The 23,313-nt window shown below is 45.5% G+C and overlaps 2 protein-coding genes across 2 annotated transcripts in view; one reads left to right on the forward strand and one right to left on the reverse strand.

The window, feature by feature from the left end:
* EPDR1 (ependymin related 1) overlaps window positions 1-8,855 on the reverse strand; it is a 35,665-nt gene extending 26,810 nt beyond the window's left edge. Inside the window, exon 1 of the mRNA XM_074858401.1 lies at window positions 8,568-8,855. Coding sequence (XP_074714502.1) covers window positions 8,568-8,848 — 281 coding nt within the window. The 5' untranslated portion in view covers window positions 8,849-8,855. The remainder of the gene's footprint in view (window positions 1-8,567) is intronic.
* Window positions 8,856-10,711: 1,856 nt separating this feature from the next.
* On the forward strand, window positions 10,712-21,018 carry SFRP4 (secreted frizzled related protein 4). Its single transcript, XM_074891343.1, has 6 exons — window positions 10,712-11,160; window positions 11,300-11,380; window positions 11,473-11,538; window positions 13,974-14,172; window positions 17,248-17,311; window positions 19,809-21,018. Exons 1-6 carry the CDS (start codon window positions 10,719-10,721, stop codon window positions 19,995-19,997), a joined length of 1,041 nt encoding a protein of 346 aa, XP_074747444.1. The 5' UTR covers window positions 10,712-10,718; the 3' UTR covers window positions 19,998-21,018.
* The last annotated feature ends 2,295 nt before the right edge of the window (window positions 21,019-23,313 follow it).

The raw sequence follows: 23,313 nt of genomic DNA on the forward strand, positions 1-23,313 counted from the left end.
TTACGTGACAGAGAAATGTATTTATGCTTTCTCTGAATAACTCAGTAACATTTGCTATTCCACTGTCCGTTCCTGGATTGAAACATCTAATCATGTCAGGTTTAGTCATCAGTTCATAGCAAAATGGAGAGGACAAAAGGATATTTGAACCCTACCTTTCTTTAAATTCTGGCATACAGACAAAGGCATAAATTAGTACCATTTCACTGACTTCACTTGTCTATGAAAATGTCATCCAGTTGAAAACCTGTCCCACGTAGTTAATAAATGGACAAGCCTGTTGATATGCAAAACAAATCAGTTCTCTAGCTGGAGAAGAAAACTTTCAGAGCAGGATGACCTCTGACAGGAAAAAGCACAAGAAGAGCATCCTCTGAACTTCAACATAATAAACTTGAAACTTACATACATAAATTCTCTTGTCATATGAATAAATCAATAGTGGTACTAACAAATGAACAGCAGTAGCATGAAAATTAAGTACATTAGTGAACAGATTGCAAAATGAAATGCAGGGAAGGTTAAAAAAAAAAAGTCTTCTGTTCTTATAATTAAAACATTCTGCCTCCTTCCCTGAATACTTCCTCTTCCCTAACTGGCAATGCCCTACCAAAATTCATCCTTGGAAGTGCTGGCAGAGGCAGGGTGTGGACCAGATTCAGAGGCACAGGTTTTATCACTACATCTTCCAATTCCACTCAGATGACACAATACTAAAAGTTGTCCACCACAGTTATACTATTGCTGTCATCAGTAAGGCTAGAGGCTGAATGATGGTTTCAGTTTTGGCAGTGTGGACCAACCTCAGGAATTGAGGCCGGGTTTGAATTGGAAACAGAGAAATGTATTTCTTGTCCATACCTCCCACATATGTTACAAACGTGCATCTAGCATAAAGCCCTGGGATGAGAACCTTGTGCCAAAGGCAAAATTCTCATCGATTTCACTAGGTTTGCAGCCCTGAGTTACAAAAGTAAGCAAAAAGGGAAAAATCTTTTGCTTGTTAACCCAGACTATTCAGTTTTTCAGTATGCTCTCAAGTCTAACATATGCAGCCATCATATTCAAAACCCTTCTCTTTCTGGCATATCAAGGGAAATGCAGTTCAACTGCACACAGAAGATAAACCATGGGACTGAACAATTCAGCGTGTCCCCTGCTCTTAGCTCTCTCCAAATTCCAGGGTGCAGTAGTACCTCCTAAATCCTGCTCCTGGGAACATGCCACAGCCGCTCCCCAGCTGCTGGGACAATACTGGAGCATATTCCCTCACCCTGCAACGAAGGGAGCCCTGGCACACACCCACCGCTCAGCCCAGGGCAGCTACAGCCACCACAGGAAACTGGTGGATAGACATCATTGGGAAGAGATTGTGCCCTGAACCACCCCATCGTGTCATGCACTGTAATTGCAGGGGACCAAACTGGAATGGGAAGATATGGAGAGCCTACAGATAGGAAAGATTCGCACGAACGGACAGATTTCTGAAGGCATGTCAGTAAATGCTGTCTTGAATACCTAAAACTGTTTTAAATTCCTGGCCCTTTTACAGTAAGGAGACCTGGATTCTTAATTTAAACAGATTACAATTGAAGGACTAATGCATCAACTGGTAAAGTGTCCTTTGGATGCTTTTATCCCTCAGATTTCTCTGAAAGCAATGTACAGTCAGGTTTTTCCTCAGCTCACAGCAGTGCAAGATCAGCCCTAAATTAGAAGAGTATGATTTAACCTTCAGAGGAGATACTTTTTCAGACAAATGGCATTTGGTCCTGTGAGAATAGGTGTGATGTTGCCAGTTGTGCCATCTGAATTACATCAGGGTTCAAGCTGAACGGAGCCCAAATTAAGATCATGAATATAAAGATCTCTTTCATCGTGTGTGTTTAGCTGTGGAGTCACGTCACCATCAACTGTCTGTGTGCTGTCTGCGAGCACAGAACAAATTATGAACTTGAATCTCTCTCTCTATTCATCTCTACGCTAAGTCTCTACCAAAAAAAAAAAAAAAAAAAAAAGGAAAGAGTAAAAAAATCCCTGAATAAAAAAGACAGGGATTTATCTTGTGAAAACACTGGTCCTCTGATCTGAGTTACAGACATGTAGGCATATTATACCTTCGGTGCAGGTCGGGTTTTGCTTTAAGTTTTTATGGTAATGTCCAACAGTACAAAATGAGTCATAAGCTTCAATGCAAACACACACTATTCCCAGGAGTTCAAATAGACAAGATATTATACAAGGGTGGAAGTATTCCCCTAACTTTAAAGGGTTCAGATGGATAAAAGGCTTAAGCCAACATCCACTAGCATCAACAGCAATATGGTGCCAGTAGCTATCATTTAACAATGTTTTTTAGAAAAACAAAACTTCTTGATGAGAATATTTTTTTAAGAACATCCAGTCAACAATATCTATAACTGATGTGATAGTAATGACCCCATCAAGGGTCTGACAGCGGGCTCTAGGCACACCAAACAGCACTCCAGCAAATTATCAATTTGGGGTCCCTGGACGCTGCTTATCTACATTTTCTCTCCAGCTTTGAAGGGTTTTGTTGATCCTGCTCTTTCAAACTTAAGAGCCAGTTTATTTTTTGCAGTTTGGGTGGGTGCTGTGTTTTGGTAGTGTTTGGTAGTGTATGAAATGGCTCCAGAGTATTCAGCATAAATGGGTTTTGAGAACACTACGCTAGACAGAATATGGTATCTCAAAGCAATGGATCTGCTTTATTCATACTCAGTTATCTTTTCTTTTTCCTTTTTTTTTTTTCCACAACTCTGACAAAGATGCTGCTGTCCAAGGAAGCTATGAAAAGCATAAAATACAAGACACTAAAAGCATTGCTAAACCAACAGTTCCCAGCTTCCTCTGATAGAGTCCACTTGCTTGTTACCGCTGCAGCTTGATGGCTGAAGACTTTCAAGAGCCGTGGCTTCATCTCTTCCTACCCAGACCACCTGGAACAATGAAGGCAATTAGCTTCACTGCCTCCCTGAACTGTATAGCCTGGCCAACCTCCAACAAGATCAAGAACTTGGAAAGGGAGATGGCTGTTGCCTCTCATAGGCAGAAACTAACAGAATGAACACTCCGGGTGAGACACGATGCTCCTCCACACAGCCCTAGTGGGCCACGGCTCCCTCCTTGTATAGTGCTCTCCTCAAGGAACCGGGTGCCTTGGCAGGGAGCATCACTGAGGGACTCGGTAAACGGACTCGTAAATTATGACGGAAACGCAAAAGCTGAGGCTTGTACAGCCAACCCTCTGTACCCCAACAGCACACAACTCTCACTAGAACAACTGCTGCATGCTTCAGGCTATTGCCTAGCATCTGACTGCCAGCCCACACCCACCAGAGCAGCTTTTCAGTGCCACCTTTCCCAATGCACAGTCATTACCAGCAGCAAACACCTGAAAGAACCTGACACCTATGGCAGGAAAGTAAATGCAAGAGGTTTGAATACCTTCCTTTAGTTCTTATTCTCAAAAGTGACTTATATACACAGTAGCTTATGAAGCATTTTCGATCCCAAAAACTCGTGTTAGATTTAGAGAAACTGCTGAAAATTCAGTTCTACGTTTCACTGCAAATTAAGGGTCTCCGAAGTCTGCACACTCTACATAATCTTAAAAAATGGGGCTTGGGTTCCCAGTAACTTGGCCAATTCTGAAAATTTTACCCATGACCATCGTTCATTCCCCTAAACGTTAAGCTGCAGAAACCACTCCCAAAACCAAGTCTGGGAAACAAATTTGCAGTCGCTCAGGGCAGCTCAATACTTAGCCTGTTGAGTCACCATAATGACCACAGAACGGATGGATTATATGATTTTAATAGGTCAGACACCGCTGTTTTTTCCTTTACAATCACACATCCTAAAACGACTAAGAAGTAGTTAAGTCAGACACGCGTGCCCACACTCTGTTTATTTTGAAAAGTCATCACCTCTTCTCCAGATGAATGCCGTTATATTTGCACCTGACCATACGCTGCTTCTCTTCAGTCAAGGACAGGGATTGACAGATGCATGCAAACAGCCTGACGGAATAACAGACTTACTTTTCTAAACGCAGCTTTCTTGCTCCTCTATTGTACCAGCAGTTTTTGCTGTCAAGTGAAGGAGTTAATCCTGCCCATAACTGTGCCTGTCTTTTGCAAATACAATTGAAGTTAAAAAAATTACCAACATGCAGTTCTGGTTTTAAATAAACACTGATATGATATCAGGTTGTTTTTCTGCTGTGCAGTGATGGTTGTTAAGACAATAACCCTAGCAGTCTCAAACACATAGGCTTCCCAATGTGCTGCACACTGTACAACAGCTCAGGAACTGGTTACTGTTAAAATACACTCATAGAAGAGAGAAATGAATTTTCTTCCTCCTTCTGACTTTCCTGACCACATGGAAATTTTTTTCTCCCCACCATATTTCTCATAGGACAGTTACTGGCTCTCCCCTGAAAATCACTCTGTGAAAAATAGTATGGAAGATAACAGTGAAACTCTGAATACGGTGTGTGATAAGTAATACCCCAGCCCTCAAACACCCCCTGCGTGATTTCTGCTCTGCTCCCCACTTCATGCTTTTCTTCCTTCATAACTGAGCACTAATGCCTGCTGAGTGGCTTCAGCGGTGCCAGGCAGTACAGTTCTTGCTCTGTTTCTCAAAAAAAAAGAAAGGTGATGCAGGGCACATGAAGTTCTGGCCACAATGCAGTCAGTAGGATTTTTGGTTTAGACCTCTGGAGCACCAGGATTTCTAACCGGTTTGCAGTGATGTCATATTCAAATCGGAACCGGTAGATACTACCTTAAAATTAAACACTTTTGCGCCAACAGCAAAATCCTGCTGATGACTGTTACCTATTTTGTGAAGTGTCCTGAGATGGTGGCCAACAGTGGGTTGAACAAGAGCAAGGAAGGGCTGAGATACTGATAGGACAAAAGGAAGTAACTCCATGTAGTAGGCAATAAAGGATTAAAAAACACATCCTGTGTTTAATAGGTAACATGACACAGCTCTGCCTCAATAGCTCTAGGGAACCGTTCCAAGTGCTCTCCTTTCACATCATATAATAACCCTACTGGCATGACCTCTTCCAAATGGGAAATGGCACAATCTACTCAATAAAGACATCTGTTTTCTTTTCTTTTCTCCTGGTATCAGTTGAGCGCTACATGAAATCAGAAGAGAAGACTGTCCCTGCCCTCCTTGACTATCTCCAAAATCTTGATCCTGAAGGGGAAAGAGGCAGTGGGGCAAGGCACACTGGAGAAAATGTAACATGCAGAGTGTAGCTAACTCTGGGGCTATAAAAGAAGTGAAAGTTTAGTAATGAATCCAACTGGAGTAGGTTCTCCTCTGAAAAGCTTAGCCTAGGATCACCATTGGTAGTTCTTACGCTCTAAACCGAAACGTAGGCAGTCAACAGTATGACCCAGAGAAACACACACACAGCAACGTGGCTGAAGCAACAATCAGTGACTGCTTTAACAAACCTGCTCCACTTGGTTGTACCGCAAGCGAGGCGTGTGCCCAGGTGGCAAGTGACAATGCTACAGCTGGCCAATGGGGAGCAGGCAGCCTTTACCAACGCAGTCACTGCATCTCGGGTGCTCTTGCAATGACTGGCAGGCAAAGAATTGATGTCAATGAAGCAGCTATGGGATCTTTACCTTATGGTTACTTTTCAGGAGTTCACTTAAACCACTGGGTTGATGCAGGTATGAAAATGCCACATAGCAAATTACATGAATTTGAAACATATATCTACAATAAAAACTGAAAGTTTTGGGTTTTCCTGTGGTTTTGAGCCTGCAAGCCATTCCACACAGACAGATCTTTGTGTCCCTGATTAACCTCAGTCAACTAACTTAAACAGGGCTGTGTCTGATTAAGGTCCACATTCGCAAGCTTCAGAAAAAGCTTTGTATAAAAATTTGGTTGTTGGCCAACCCTGATTGCTGCATGTAAGTTACATCTGATAGGAGCAAAATGTGTCCATTCATGAGAATTTAGACTGAAATTTCCTTAGAGACCAGGACAGCACTATTTTTCTTGTTGCTTTTGTAGTCACTGCCTAGGCGTAATTACCCTTTTCTTGCCAACGTCAAAGCAGAGTGGGGGAGAGGTTATTTTTCAAAAGGCAGGATAAATCCCCTCGCCTCTAACTTCTGAAGGCTTCAGTTTATGACTCACTGTGTCCACAGTGAAATGAAGTTGTGATCACAACTCCAGATCCGATCCAACACATATTGAAATCAATGGGAGTCTTTCCGTTGACTTCAATGGAAGCTGGGTCACGCCCTTAGCAGACACTAGCTGCGCACATAACAAAACCACCCTCCAGTTTTGGATGGCAAAAAATACGGTCAGCTTGGAAACAGCAGGGAATCCCTGAGGTCGGAGATTGCCTACAACAAAAAACTAATATGGGAAAAACCAACAGAGAGATGCTTCAAGTGCACCTGTCTGCGCTCTGACTCTTTCTAGCACTATCAGCCCAGACGAAACTGCGTCCAGAGCAAATATTTATGAAAAATGTAAAAAGAGCAGATCTTGGCAAAAGCCAAAATCTGGCCCAGAGTGGAAAATGTAGAATAATTATTCAATCTTAAAATAAAGTTTTCAAATAAAATAAACATAAGCTTCAAGAAATGAGCTCAGTACAACTTAGAAGCTGGAGATGGCTTGCATCAGACTTTGTGGTGCAGTTTTATGCTTGTCAAACATGAAGGTCAACCTAGGACTTCTAGAAGAAAGAAATTAATGAGCACAGCCATTGTCAGACTCTATGTTGTATGTTAGCAGGCCACCAACAAACAGCTAACTATATGTTGCCTTTAACATTCCTCATATGGCTCCTACATGAAAATAGTAATGAAGAAAAAAAGCTCACAATGAGGGAAAGCTAAGCTTGAAAATGATACTCATAAAACAGTTTTAGGAGTGTTTTCAGACTGTCAGGGAAAGGACCGAGGAAGCGCATACACTTTGGAAAGATTAAAACAATGACTGTGATGTTGGTGAGACATTGATCATTGTCAGGGAAAAAAGCCAGGAGCGAAAAGGAATATTGATCTTTCAATAGCAAAGACCATTTAGTTCCGATGATACAGCATTTGCAGGCTGGTCTTCACCTTGGCTTATACATCCCCAGGACCAATGCACTATTACTTGAACAATTTCTAGGTGGGAGAGGTGGAGGTACAGACAGACTGACTACCCTCACGCTGGCAGGTATGTCTTGACGTGGTGTCTGTGAGTTACTGATGCTCGGTACCCAGAAACATCTCACTCAGGCAGGCCTCCCCGGGCTAGTCACTTCTTCCACCCAGCCTGTCAGGGCCTGAGCTTGGCAGGTTGAGGAGACAGAAAGAGGCCCTTCTTCAGTCAGTTTTTTTCTATGCTTATTTTTCAGCAAAGCAAGAAATGCACAATGATGCAGGGATTTTGATGGGTCAGTTATGGGCTTAACAGACACATACTGTATAAACTGAGAACAGGGAGGCCCTCCAGGGCTGTGCAATGCGAAAGAGTACACTGCACCACAGGTAACAGATGCATCCTGACACCCTGCGCTCCCTTAGCACTTGCAGAATCTGAGCATGGCCAGAGAGCTTGTAAAACGTGACTCAAACTTGTTAGCAAATTACTGGGCTAGAACCCCCACCCCGCAGCATTATTCCTGCATTTGAGTGTAATCTCTTCATTATACCCATTATACCTCACATTTTGGGCTGTATTTTTGGAGTCGGTTCCCGTTCCATTTGAAAAGAATAGTTGGGAGAAAGGAATTCTCTCCAAGGGTAAAAAACTGACACTGCTGACTGTAAATCTCTCAAGATATATCTATCTATATCTATATCTATATCTATATCTATATCTATATCTATATCTAATCTATATATCTATATATCTAGTCTATATCTCTGTATCTACATCTATCTATATATCTAATCTATATCTAATCTGTAGCTATATCTATATCTAATCTATAATCTGTATCTATATCATCTATATCATCAATATCACCTGTATCTATATCTAATCTATATCTATATCTACATTTATCTATACATCTAATCTATATCATCTATACCTATATCTAATCTGTATCTAATCTGTATCTATATCATCTATAACATATCATCTATACCATCTGTACCTATATCAAACCTATATCTAATCGATTATCCCTATCTATCGACATCTGTATCTATCGATCTCTCTCTCTTACCTCTCTCTGGGTATCTGTACACAGGCAGCACGGATGTAAGCCATGCCGGTGACAGATTTCCACGGTCGCCTCCTTCCCGCCGCCGTCCCCCGGTCCCCCCCCAAGGGCCTCCGCCGCTGCCGGCCACCCCGCCTCCCGCTCCCCCCCCCCCCCCCCGCAGGGGAGGTCCCTCCCCGTAACGCGGGGTGCCGAGACCCCCCCCCCAGCCTCCCCATCGTCCCACAGCCCCCCCGGGGAGGCGCCTCCGGGCTCTGCGCCGACCACCACCGCCCCGCCCGGCCGCGGGGTCCCGCCGGGGGGGTCCCCCCCCGCGGACACCTACTTCTTGCAGGGGATGAGGGCCTTCCTCTCCTCCAGGATGCGGAGGCGCTGGTTGGGGCCGTCGTAGGAGACGGCGGCCCGCGTGTTGCGGCCCGTACCGTGCTCGTAGGACACGGTGCGCCCTTCCCACTGCCGCGGGGCCTGGCACGGCTCGGCCCCCCCGCCGCCCCCCGCCGCCGCCCCGCCGCCCCGCAGCAGGAGGCCGCCCAGCAGCCCCAGCCGAAGCACCAGCCCCAGTCCCGGCCCCGGGCCCGGCCGCAGCCCGCCCGCCGCCCGCGCCATCCTCCGCGCCCCGCTCCGCGCAGGGCCGCCCCGCACGGCGCGCAGGCGGGGTGGCGGGGGGGGGGCGGGCAGGCCTGCGCCGGCGGGGGGGGCGGGGGCGTCCCGCCTCCAAACCCGCATCACCTCAGCCGGGGAGAGGCGGTTTGTGCCCGAACTGCTGCTGCCGCACACGAGCGGTAGGGGGGAGCAGGAGGCAGTGGGGCGGCGGGGACCCCCGCCCTCCCCTGCCCCCCCTCCTGCCCTGGCCGTGCCCCTGCTCCGCGAGGGGGGATGCCAGAGGTGTCCCTGCCAGGTCCGAGCCTTGGGGTACCTCTGGGCACTCTGCGGAGGCTTGGGGGGGCGGCGGAACCTGCTGGGTGAAACTGCTGTAACGTCGCTCTCCAGGGAGGAATTCCAGCGGCTCCCCACGGACGGACAGTGTCACCATGCTCGCGCACCCTGTCATCTCCCCGGTGTCCCCACTGTTGTGTCCTGCCCGCTGAGGATCTTTCCTCGCACACGAAGGGAGGGGGGAGCCGGTGCCCCACGGACACGCCGGCCCTGCAGCACCCAGGCCCGAGCTCTGCCGGGTCTGGAGGGGACACGCGGGTGGCAGGACCGTGCCTGGCCAGGGAGCTGCCACCTCCGAGCCACACCAGGGCTCTCCCAGGCCACTGCCATAACCTGGCATCGCGTTCATCTTGTTTGCTCAGCGGCTCCCTCGGAGACTGGGGTGCAGCGTTCGCCCGGGGGAAGGGCCCAGAGGTCTTGCCCGTGCACAGGGACTGCACAGGGGGATCAGAGGGACCCCTTGCTCCCGCGTGGCCATGCCACTCCACTGCATCAGGGGCGTGTGGCCGTGGAGCACCAAGGAAAGAAAAATAATAATAAAAAAAAAACCAGCTTGGGAAAAGCCCGAAATCCCTTCTCCCACCCATTCTCAGAGGCGGCCTGGGGGGGGGGGGGGGGGGGGGAACCACACACAGAGGCGGGGGCCGGGCAGCGGGGGGCTCACTGCCCGCCGGGCAGCCCCGCACCGGCCCCGCCGCCCTCTCCCGCCCCGGGCGGCCCCCGCCGCTTCCCCCGTCTCGAGCAAACCGGGTAAAGAGCAACTCGGCCGCCTGCCTGCCCGTCCCGGCCGCCTCACGCCTGTCCCCCGGCCGTGCCGAGCTCACGGCGGGAACTCTGCAACCCCCCGGGAGGCGACGGGAGCCGCCGCCGGAGCTCCCCCAAGCCCGCAAAAAGTTTCCGCTCCCTTGGGAAAACGCAGCGTAAAGTTCAGCCCCGCAGGAGGGGGGCTCCGGCCGCGGCTCCCGCGTCCCTCCCGCCTCCTCCTCCTCTTCCTCCTTCTCCTCCTCCCCTCTCCCCGCGTCGGAGCGCGCAGCCCCGCGGCAGATGCGTGTGGTTCGGGTTTGCTTTTCTCTCTTTTCTACCACCCCCCCCTCCCTCTTCCACCTGAAGGAATTTATGACACAGATGAAAACTGAACCGGAGCTGGGAGCCGCGGACCAGAGACGCAGTGATGTCGCCGGGGGATTAAAGGGGGTGGGGGTGATGTCACCGTGCCTGCACAGCAAAACACACACACGCGCGCGCGCACACACACACACACACACACACACGCACGCACTTCCCCCACTCCCCCCCCTCCCCTCTCCCCCCCGGAGGAGCGGTGCTGCCAAGGGAGCGCGATCGGCCCCACGTCACTCGTGCCACCGGTATAAATGCGGCCCCGCGATGCCCATGGCTGTCGGCGCGGCGGCTCCCGCCACTTGTCTGCAGCCGGGCGCCGGGAGGCAGCGCCGCTCCGCGCCCTTCGGCCGCCGCGACCCGCGGAGCGGCGACGGGCGGCGGCGGCGGGCGGCGGCGGCGGAGGAGGAGGAGGAGGAGGATGCTGCGCGCCTTGGTGGCGGTGTCCCTGTGGCTGCGGGTGAGCCCGCGGGCGCAGGGCGCGCCGTGCGAGGCGGTGCGCATCCCCATGTGCCGCCCCATGCCCTGGAACATCACCCGCATGCCCAACCACCTCCACCACAGCACCCAGGAAAACGCCGTCCTCGCCATCGAGCAGTACGAGGAGCTGGTGGGCACCGGCTGCAGCCCGGTCCTCCCCTTCTTCCTCTGCGCCATGTACGCCCCCATCTGCACCCTGGAGTTCCTCTACGACCCCATCAAGCCCTGCCGCTCCGTCTGCCAGCGCGCCCGCGACGGCTGCGAGCCCATCATGCGCCGCTACAACCACAGCTGGCCCGAGAGCCTGGCCTGCGACGACCTCCCCGTCTACGACCGCGGCGTCTGCATCTCCCCCGAGGCCATCGTCACCGACCTGCCGGAAGGTGAGCGCCCCGGGGTCGGCCGGGGGAGGGAGGACCCCCTGTACCCCCGCGGGGCGCCCCGGGCGGGGGGCTGCGGGACCCCTGCCCCGGGAGCCTCGCCCCGACGGCTTTCCCTTCCCCGCCGCGCCTCTGTTTGCAGATGTGAAGTGGACGGACTTCACGCAGGGCGTGCTGGTGCCGGAGAGACCCCTGGAGCCCGACTGCCGGAGCCGCGGCCAGGGTGAGCCTCGGGCACCCCCCCCCACCTCCCCCTTCCCGGAGCCAGGTCCCCTCTGACACCCCTCAACCGTTTCCCCTTCTCTTCCTCTGAAGAGCGATGCAGGTGCAAAAAGACAAAGCCTACACTGTCGACCTACCTGGCCAAGAACTACAGCTACAGTAAGTGCAGGGGTAAAAACGCTTCACTTTGCCCGTCCCACCCCTCTCGGCACCCCCCGCGACTTGGGCAGCTCCCTGGGGGTGCTGCACCCACACCAGGCCCCGGCCAGCAAGCGTGGCGTGAGGACACGGCTCCACCGCAGCCCTCCCAAGTGGGTTTTGGCCCGAGGACACCTCACTGTCCTCTTCCAAAACCCACCACTCAGGCACACCTCATGCGGGCAATAGGAGTCATTGTGCAAATGGGGCTGTATTTCTGATAAAAGCAGGGAAATGTCAGAAATGTGCCCTGGCATCAACAGGGTGCTGTGCAGAAAGGGTGCTTGCTGCTGTAAAGGTCACCCCAGCATGTGCAGCAATTACGTCTAATGTGAGCATGAGCCTGTGGCGCTCGGGAAGCTCCTGTTTTCATCCAGCAGGTGGAATAAACAGGGGTTTATCACCTAAATAAAACTTGTAAGTGAGAAGGAAGCTGAAGCAAGGTAAAAAGTTATGACTTAGAAATCCTTATATTCTCTTACTTACTAGGTAGAGTTTCAACTGGTGCAGAATTGTCAGAGATTAACTGAATTCAGTGACAGTTTGCACCAGCCAGCCAAGGAGTTGGCCGATAGTTTTATGATATGTTGGCGTATTGGCAATATAAGTAAGTATTCACCTCTCCTCCCCCCTGGCTCCCCTGCCTCTGGTTTTCTGATGCTGGGAGTCAGAAAGAAGTCTGATGAAGATTAGATAAATACCAAGACTGAATATGTGTAACATCAACAGAAAACCCTTTGTTAACTATGAATTTACCATGCAGTATCACAGTCTGTTGTACTTTATGGTTTTTTTCTCAGATAAAAGTTGTTTCTTCAGGGGATGTATTCAGTTCTTATGCAATAGGGTTATTATATTCAGTCAGTTCCTATTTATCTGATACCAAATGAAAGTAAGTCTGTAGTTATTTGCTTCTTTGTTAGTATAGGGGAAAAAAATCCAAACTCCAGTTTGGTGGGAATAATCAAGCTGCACATCTGACTTAGGTAATTGTATACTTTTTTTGTCATGGCATTTTGGTGCATTTATGTCATATATTCTTTTTATATAGTTCCTTAATCCATCTCAGTACAACATAGTGATATGTTCAGGTGGGACAGTGAACTTCCACAGTTGTCTGAAATATATGAAAAAGCAGTGATGTAAAATGACTACTCCAAAATGAAATGCAGGTGTTAGCTATACAAATTCTGATTCCAGTGGCTTCAGGACCATTCCATTGAATTTGTGAAATTAAGATTTTGCTTTTGAGAGGTAGATTTTTATTCAATCTGTAGATTTTTTATTCAGTCTCTGAAACCGAAATGTGTTTTGTGGCTGTTACACATGTCCTGAAAAAGTTAGCACATAAAGCCCAGGCTGCGTTAAAATTGCTGGTCTCTTGTTTTCTACATGTGAAGTTTATTCCAAACTTTTGTAGGTCCATTTGAAGGCTTTTGACCTGGTGGCTGCCAGGGGTGGCGTCGATGCAGGCTGATCACCCTGTGGTACATACATTTCTCATGCTTCTTTCACTGAAGAATTTTGTGATAACAGGACCCTTCCTATTTTGACATTTTCTAGAGACAAAGTCCTCTGTGTAACAATCATGCTTCATTTCTCTGACTTGGTACTTCTCACAAGAGAGAAGGGGTGAAATGCTGCCAGGGTTCGCAGGTACAAAGTTAGCCAGGGACCATCCTCAGAGCAATCTACAGTTTCACCATCTTGTGTCCATGCAGACATGCAGTTTTCCTCAAAAAAAAAGGTAAAAATATGAATGTTTGTGTATTCAGAGTGAGAAGAACCTGTTTCAGAGTCTGTTTTATATGAGGATCTTATTATTGATGGATAATCCAAAGGCAAAAGGTGAAAAAACGTATAGACTGAGTATATCATGACAATCCTAAGCCTCTTAGTTTTTGACTACGTGTTTCAAACCTTCTTTTCCTTCTTATATTTAAGAAAATACTTTAGTTCCTGGATGCAGCCTACAGGGAAATGATTTTATTATTGAAAAGACTGAATTCAGTCTGTCTGTGAGGTAAATTATTCATTACTTAATTGGAAATAGCCAGATGTGGCTATAGAACGGGTCCGATTTATGCGAGGGGTTGTTCGAGTCTGAGTCAAAGGAGCTGTTTGTGTGTGTGATTCCAGGCGAGATCGCTTGGCCTGATCTGGCAAAGATTTAAGCACATGTTTAATTTCACAGTTGTCAACAGTCCCACTGAAAAACAAATGGGGATCAGGCCTCTGTTGTTCTAAGCCACTGTATGTGCCCACACATGAAGAAGTAGTTCTAGTCTCACAGCGAAACAACAGCTTTCCATTTAATACGTTTTATTTAATTTTGAGATGTGTTTGAATTTCTGAGACCGTTTGTTGTTCTCACACCTCTGTTTTTCTAATTGCAGTCATTCACGCTAAAGTAAAAAGCGTAGAAAGAGGGAGCTGCAATGAAGTAACGACTGTGGTTGAAGTCAAAGACATACTTAAGTCTTCGATGCCAATTCCTCTGTCTCAAGTGCCTCTTCTTACAAATTCCTCCTGCCAGTGTCCACCTCTTCAACCGAAGCAGGATGTTCTCATCATGTGCTATGAATGGCGCTCGAGGTGAGCCCTGGCCACGCGGTGCAGAAAAGTGTTATAGACGGGAAGGAGGACCAGCAAAGCTCCCTTCCTCATCATGAGCATGTTTTGCTGATAGTTTTTCTTAGGGTAACTCACACATACACCCACATGTTTCAATTACCTTTGCAATTAACTTTTCCCACTTAATCAGCCTCAGCTCTGCGCCATGATGCGGTGTTTACAAAACCTGGCTCACACATGGGGCATAAACCCTGGCGGCATTAGGTGCTGACAGCATATTGTTTAATGCATCGTGCAGCAGTTCAGGCATCTCCAGCTGTTCGGGAGTGTTTTTCTAGGACTGCTTTCCATAGGTATGAACTGCTTCGTGTGCTACAAGCCTGATGGTGGCTGTAGATGGTGGTCCATGTTGGCAGGACCATGTGGAAGGCATAGTTCTGCCTCACTGACCCCAGGGGAGGGTACAGGAGATGATACACATCTCCAGTCCGCAGAGCTGCTGCAAACAGAGCCAGGCCTTCTCCGCCAGCATATCCATACTCCGGACCGGTGCCATCAGCGAGATGTTTCTGATCCCACAGCTGTGCCGGGACCAGCCAAAGCTGCAGCCATTGGAACTCCGGCTCCGGATGGCAGATGAAAAGTAAATACTCTGAGAGCAGCTTGCCAGTCCTGCTGTATGATTAAAAGACAAAACAAAACTAACTTTACCAGACTTCATCTGGCAGTCTGCCTAGCCCCAGGCATGGAAGGAAATCCAGCATGCTGGTCTGGAGGGGAGGGAGTGATGAATCACAGCTCCCTTTTCTCTCTGGGTCCTTGAGGCAGAAGGGGACATCCCATCCCTGTTTAGCACCCCAAGTGTACCAGCAGCAACAGACACCAGTGGGACAGGTTGTGGCGTGGTAGGCATGTGTGCCTATGTGCTGTGGGTCAGGGGTAAGGCTGTTTGCATACAGTGATGTGACTGTTAATTGATCACATGCACTTGTAGGGACCATAGAACGTCTATGTGCAGAACCTGATGGGCCATATCCGTATTTTCAGTGAGCTTTCTGTTGATATTTTAAAAGCATTTTATAGGTGTTTCTGAAAGTTGCCATCTGATACCTTATTACTTTAGCTTTTTTTTTTTTTTGTGAGCTAACAGGCACAGTATTTTATTATTACACGGCATCTTGCTCCTTCAGGTCTGGAAGTGTTTCACAAAGATTAATTTAGAGCCCTTCAGTTGTGTTAGCCATTTTAAGGATATATGCCTTGAGTCACACAGGAGGACCACAACCAAGATTGTGATCGAGGAGCTTTGAGCTGCAGAGCTTTCTTGGAGAGGACCCTCAGGAATCTGTCAGGGAGGGGAGATTTCAAAAGTGAAAGATCTCAGTCTGCTTCTCCATTACTATGGAAAAACACACCATTCACTAAATATTTTGTGATGGTTTTTAAAGGTCACTGAGGTTTTTAATTTCATATAGTGTACTAAAATGGATTTGGAAAAGAAACATAAACTATTATATGTGTTTCCTGCTGAACTCAGTGGCACACAAACAGAAGGGTTTGAGTTACAGCCGCTTTTTAAAATGCCGGGAGCAAAATTGGTGGAAACTGTATCTCCACTGAATTCAATGGCAAAACACCCATTGCCCATCAGTAGGGTTAGGGTCTCACTCAATTGTTTGACCTGAACAGAAGCTGCATCAGAAGTACACCGTGCTGTGATTTCTCGCATCACGATGTGGCCTTAGCTTCAATCCTTATGTTAGTTCTCTAATCTCTCCCCAGAAAGAAAAGGAGATGTGTATCATGTTGGTCTTGATTCTCCAGGGCTTGCACTCACCGTAGTCCTTTTATATTTGGGCAAAGTGTATGCACAGTGGCTAATGGCTGCGAGTGGCAGCATTTTGTACTCTTTTTGAACTGGTATGAGCAGCAATGCTGTTCATGGAAACTGGAGATCAGGCCCTGCTATGCTGTGTAAACCTCACCCGCCAGCAAAGTGCTGTATGAAATAATGTGCGTTTATAAAGATATTTTGATGTTTCCAGCCACCACTGATGTCTAAGTAAAGCCTTCCAGAATTAGGGAAGTGATATTAGGGCATATGAGGCCCAGTATCTAAAAAAAAAAAAAAAGATAAGAAAAAAAAAGTTAAAATAGTTAAATAGTTAGCTGTAGAGGATATAAAGAAATTCCAGCAGTCACATGCTATAAAATAGTTGTTTCTAGGTTGGGACTTAGAAGGTGTGACATCAGACTGCTTTAGAATAAACTATTTTAGAAGCTGTTTAAGGCATATACATTTAATAGTTACATTTTTGTTTTGTTCTTTTCACAACACCTAGACTCAGTATTTTCATACAGGAGCTAGCCAGATTTCAGTCATAGGCAGGTATCACTGCCCAAGCATCTTCCAAATTCACTTTAAATCACTCATTAAGTAGTTACATGTCGGAAATACATAATACCGTCCTCATGTATTTATAGGTAGAAATGGGGACAATTGTAACTGATCAGATAATGTGTTACCATTCGTCAGCTGAGCTGTATTAACTGGTAGATGTGAAACAGCTTCTTTTTTTTTTTTTAATTCAGAAGTAAAATACATTAGTTTAAACTCTTCTTCACACAAACAGACACACACAAATACATAGTGGGCATAAGTAAAAATGTATGTACATATACATTTAAACAGTTTCATGGGATATTACCCAACATCACTTTTTGTTAACAGTGATCGTCAGGACAATTTTCCCCTGCAGAATAGCCACAGGTGAGGACAAAGGGCTCTAAATTTTTTCTCAATACTGGCCATGTGCTGCAGTTTTGGCTGTAAAATCTGATTTCTTTTGAAAACTATTTTCTGTTTTTACAGAGTTTAGACTAGAATTTCAGAAGTATCAGTATAAACATGTAGAAATCCATTAGAAAACATTTAGGGACGGAGAAAAGTATTTTTCTACCTGTCATCCCATACACTGTCAGTACCAGCACCTGCTGGTGCATTTCAACCTCAGTCTGTGTTAAATCATATGGAATAACATGTCAGGAATCAAAATCAGAAATATGTATAACTTGTATTTATTTCTTAATTTTCAGGTTGATGCTTCTTGATGGATGTCTAGTTGAAAAATGGAAGGATCAACTGAACAAAAGATTTAAGGTAAATACAACTGAAGAAAAGAATGCTGATAATCTTGATAAAAAGTTAAACACCTTGGTTCTACTTCAGCATTGAATAACTTGCTTGACTTTCAGATATCCTTAACACCTCTGGGTGTTATTATTTTCACTTCAACATTTTCTTATCTCATAATTACATATAAGTGTAAGTGAAAATTTGAAAATTTGTCTGGCATTTTAGGGTCTCTAAAATTTTATTTCTATTTTATTTCTGTTTTATCTGCAAACTGTGCCTGAATAGGGTGGTTGGATGATCTTTGTGTGAACGCAGGTTTATTACAATAATGACTCTAGGTATTTCTTCCATATCAATGCTAAGGCAAGTAACTGTCAGACAGGTGATAGGCAGATGAGCGTATAGTCCACATTAGGCAAGAAAGGAAGTTAAAATCCACTGCACTGGATAAACAGACTTTGCTGCATTAAAGATTGCAGTCTGGAGACACAGACTTCTCACCAGCTACTTCCCACTAAAGACCCACTGAAAGTATTGGACATCCCCTCACTGATTTCAGGGAACATTGGAAGGAAAAGTCTATAGTAGAGAGAGACTTGGGAGGCAGAAGCAGCAGGTGCCCCTGCTTTTGGGAGCTTCAGGATGGCACTTGCTATCACTCCCTGCTTGTAAACTCCTCTTTATAATGGAAGGAAAGGGTGGATCAAGACAATGTCTGACTCTTCCTCATACTTTTAGAGATGGAAGAAAGTTATTTCTGGAATTCAGAAAAGGTTTGTTTATTTTAATTATGAGCTGATTGGCAATTGATAGGAGGAAAAAAGATGCATATATCCATCAGTAGAAGCTTTTAGATTACAGGCCAACTTCTTGCAGGAAATTGTGTTTGATGCTTTTATCATTCCCTTTTCTCCTCGCTCATCTATGTGTGAAAAAGAAAACATGCTTTAATTCTTTAAATACATTGCAATTGCAGATGATACCATGTGGAATTTAGGAGAATACTGACATATGACTTGGACTCTTGAAATCCCTTAGCTGTCAACTTAATGGCCTGTTACTCTCACAGAGTGTGTTTTAGTGGCCTCCTCACACTGTTTTGTCATTTCTAATTGTGTCTTGAAACCTGTTTGAATATTAATTTCTAGACTGTCAAATAGATTCATGACTGCCAAGCAAAATAATTCTCAAAGCGTGTGTCATTACCTCTGATATTAATAGTTTCATAAATTAAATTCTCATTTAAACATTTTTGAGTGGGACACACCTAAATGCCTGCTGATAGTTTTTGTTTCATAAAGATGCATTTAATGGCCCTGACTGCACAAAGATAGCCAGTATGGAGCTAGGTATCACAGTGGCTTCAGTTTAATGCCCATCGTTCATCTCTGAAGATTTGCATCCAACTTCTGTCTTGAGTTACCACTTAAGATGAATGTTTTGAGCTGTCTGTGGACCACAGAAGACAGCTGTTAACATAACCACAACATGGCTGGTCTCTTCTCTAGCCAGGACAAGAGTCTGAGCTGCGAGAGGGTCAGTGCAGAGATACTAAATAGGAAAGCTGGAGAGTGCTTGTCTTGCTCTGATCACTAGGCAAAGCCCCTGCCTTTGGGAGTTTCAGAAGGGAAAGTTCATTAATAGAAGGGAGAGGTGAGACCCTTTCCAGGTTCTACTATCTACCTTGCTTTCCTTAAAATAAGTATTTCTCTTCCTAGAGGTAAAAGACTGCAGTCTCCACTGCAGTGTTGTGGATCTCTCCATATTTTGGACCATCTAACCACTTAACCTCACTGTAAAAACCTGTTTTCTAACCACTGCACTTTTGGGTTTGGAAATCTAACAGATACTCCCATTGGTGGGCTTGCTGATCTAATTGCTTTTCAAAATTGCTCAGGGATGCTGCTGAATAGAGCTGCAGGTGCATTATTCACAACCATCCCATTGCAACTCTGAGCACTGTGATTTCAGTGGTCAACTCTGTTGTCTGTCCATAACATAAGCTCTTTCATGCCCAGTCCTCTCCACCCCGGGGAAAACCAGAAAGTAAATACCACTTTCCCTTGTAGCTGTGTGTTTAAATATATATTGTGAAAGGATAGTCTGCTTTCTGAAGACTTTTCTGAGGAAAAAATCAAGTATCATGTTCAGTAAGACCGCAAAGAAGGGGTTTGCAAGGGAGTTCCAGTGTGCAAATCCTGTCTTTTTGATGGCATGGTGCCAGCTCCCCTGGATTTCTGAAAAGGCGTGAAATGTGCACTGACGTGCAGCATGCACATGAGATGTGCAGTTGTCATTTTCATCGACAGGTGTCGTGGAAATTCCCCCACCCCAAAACACGAAACAGGTTCCCCCTGCCGAGAGCCATAACATACTGACATCAGTGGGCCTACAGAACAGAGCACAGAGCTGTTAAGAGCAGCACTAGCGTTAGTGGTTCAGGATAGCTTTGATTAAGACAGAATTATTTATGAATATGTCCTTCCCTAAGTCAGCCTCTTCATCTTTTGTATTTCCACAGAGGTGGGAACAGAGACTGCAAGAACAAAAGCTGCGAACGGCCCGCAGTAAGAACCAGAATGCAGGACGCAGTGGTCGGAGTGGAGCCCCAAAGCCATCAACCAAGAACACCAACCCCCTGGCCGGTGGCCCCAAAAAGGCCATTAAAATAAGAAATGGCCAGAAAGAAATCAACCCTAAAAAAGTATGAGTGTGAAATTTCCAAAAGGAAAGACTTTCCCTGCGCGATGAGGGTCACGATCTGGCTTGGTCGGCATGTTTTACTAATCCAGAACTCATCGACTTAAAAACTCATGGCATTTTCTACATAGACATTTTTGCTGCACTTTACTTTTAAAAGGTTTGCTTTTCCTTTTAAGCCACTGCAAGCCATAGAGCGTAGGTTTGCAGCAATATGTGGTAGGCATATTCGAGCTGACTGAGCTTTATCCTAGGGCTCTGATTTGCAGCTGGAGATAGGTCTAGCCTTGGCTGCCTAGGTCTAGCTCCTTGTGCCAGTTGCCTGCCCTGTTTCCGTGGGAGAGGTTGGACAGCTGCATGGGGCATCTCTTCTCTCCTCAGAAAGTGCACCAGTGCAGTAGTTGGTGAATTAGTCTGTGAATTAGTCAGGTGAGCTGAGAGCCGGGGCAGCAGAGGGATGGTAACCTCTGGCAGACATCTCGGGCAGCAACTACTGCAGCTGCTGGAGCTGAATCTATCTGCTATTTGGAATCACAGCCCTTGTTCAGAGAGTTCAAAAGCGTAGTTTACTGATAAGCATCTGGGTATGCATTATGTGATTATTTTTATGTGTGTGCCAAAAATATGCTTACAGTGTTAGTATTTGATCTTGTGGGTTTGTGTAGCAAAAATGCATTGAAAGCAGACATTTAATTTTTTAATTGTACTTCAGGCTGGCTTCTGTTGTTATAATTTCAAACATATTTAAGCATCTAATTGAAAGAATCAGTATTTTTTAAAAGGACAGATTAAAGTGAAGCAGATCTGTAGAATTCTTAAAAGTAACACTTATGTTTGCTGTAATATAGCTTTGTTATGAAAACTGGACTAGAAGCATTATTCTAAACATAACTGACAGCTAATGTACAGTATTAAGGAGAAGATAGGTCTTCATGTGGCTCAGTGTTTGTTTAGATAATTTTTTATCATTTGACACCATGTTTCTAAATCTCTCTGATACCAAATAAATAAGTAAATAAATAAATAAATAAGGCTTGTCTCTATTCATGAACTTCTCAAAACGACTGGCTATTTGCAGTTTTCCTAATCAGAAATTAACATTTACCCTGCAAAGGGTCACAGACAAAGCAAATGCTTTTATTTCTGTACTAAGTTTTACTCACTTAACATTTGCCATGTGAGGTATTAAAATAGCAAAGGTGATATAAATCTAATCAACATAATTCCAAGATGGCATTTATTCTATTCCTCCCAAGATGTACTTGGATGAGGCAGTATGGATAGCACAGTCTGATTTTTGTTAACACATAAGATCACCTACATTAACATCATAAGAGCTCATGATAGACAGCTGAAAAACCGTCAAGAATTCCTGCAGTGAAAGTAAGGACTAGACGTGACAGTTCTGGTATCTATAAAACAAAATGAGCATTTCTGAAATAGAGAGTGTCTATATCAGGAAAAAAAAAAAAGTTCTGTGTAGGGTAACATAAGGAGTTACGATTGGTCGTGTCAGTATATTGATCTTTCTCATTACAAGAATTCCAATGAAATTTGCATGCATGAAATTCAAGGGAGAATACGCTGGAGTGATTTGGGTAGCAGCAGTAATATACTTGGTAATATGCTAACACGAACTGAAGACATAGATGCCAAGTTAGAATGCTTAGAATAAAGGGACAGAGGTGTTACAGAAAAATGGAATAATAGTGTATAGGGTAGTTCAGGGGGAAAAAACCAACCCTATATGATCATTGGTTGAGCTTCGAGCAGTTCGTTAAAATGTGCAAAGGTCAGCATTCCCACTAATTCTGGACAGATGCAGAACTTTATCTCCATGGAACATCTGCAGAATTAGATCCAAAATTCAATCCAGGTGCCAGGAATGCTGAGCATATATATTGCATCTATTGACTTGAGCAGGAGTTATGTGTGTTTGTCATGTCTAAAACAGACCACAAATTTAGGTGCCTAAATACTATAGGTGAAATCTTAATCCTGTGCAATGAAATGGAAAAACTGAAATAAAAATCATAGGAGACAGAATTTTCCTGCAGGTGACTAAATTCGGTGAGTTTGAAAATGCTGACTTAAGTAAGCGTGATCTAAAAGATCAGTATGATCGGAAAGCTTCTAAAATAGTTTCGTCTACTGTGTAGCAGGAGTTCTTAAGCTTCGTTTACCTATTGATCCCAGTTTGAAGTACCCCAGTGTATAAGGTTAGCCACTAAAAATGAATGACAGTCATATCAATGTGATGTTGGAATAACAAATACCAAAGTTGTGGTATTTCACTTTAAGAAGTTTTATTGTGAACATAGTCAAGTGTGGTGTTTGTTGACTGTCTAGCTAGCTAGACTTCATCACAGCATTTCATCTTATTTTAGAACTGTTAAAATAAAACTTTTTTCATTTTTTGATATTGGAGAAAAAGATGTAAATGTTATTTTCTCCAGAGAATTGTCACCATTCCTTCTGTAAGTTACTGTCATTAGATTGACATTCCAGTATGTTGGAATAAACTTTGATGAACTGAGCCCAGCGTTTCCGAACTCCTTGACATTTTAATGTATGCTTTTTGTTGACTAACTTTCATTCTGATATGGTAAAAAATATGGAAGAAGGAAAGGAAATAGAACAAAAATCTGGGGATATCATAATACAAAGAATAGATGTGCAGACAGCGGGGATGAATTAGTAAGGTAGTGTGCTTTCCCAAGTCCACTTTTTTCTACTTTTTAAGAAGGCATGGGTCAACCCAATTCAACACTAATATAAGTCACTCCATTCTGAAAATCCCTTACTTAATTCACTCACTTAATTCACTGCCACATCAGATGCTGGCTGAATCCAGACCCAGAACATCCCTGCCTTCCAGTCTGCTGCCCTTCCCTTGCAAAGGTGTGAAACAGATGTCGGAGCAGCGAGGGCTGTTTGAGCAGGCAAATGCATCCTCCTGTGTCCCCACGTGGCCCACTCACCGCTTCTGCTCCCCGGTATGTGACAAAAAGTCGGACTGACCTCTCCTCCTGCACATCCACGGCCAGGTATAGCCGTTGCTGCGTTAGTGCACCCCAGCACCAGAGTCATGAAACCTCGATTTAGCAGAGGGGGCAAATAGTCTGCTGATGGATGAAAGTAATGACTGTACCTATTTACAGCTGAAAAAATTAACAGGCCAAAACTTGAAGCATCAAATGTTTTTTCTCAGTGTTACAGCTGCCTTCCTACTGAGGGGCTTGGCTTTTTTTTTCATATAAAATAAAAATTGCCTGGAACACTGAACATATGCTTCTAGTGCGTTTCTTGCTACCTCCCACACACAT

The sequence above is a fragment of the Strix uralensis genome, chromosome 1 (assembly GCF_047716275.1).
Source record: "Strix uralensis isolate ZFMK-TIS-50842 chromosome 1, bStrUra1, whole genome shotgun sequence".
In the NCBI taxonomy this organism is placed as follows: domain Eukaryota; kingdom Metazoa; phylum Chordata; class Aves; order Strigiformes; family Strigidae; genus Strix; species Strix uralensis.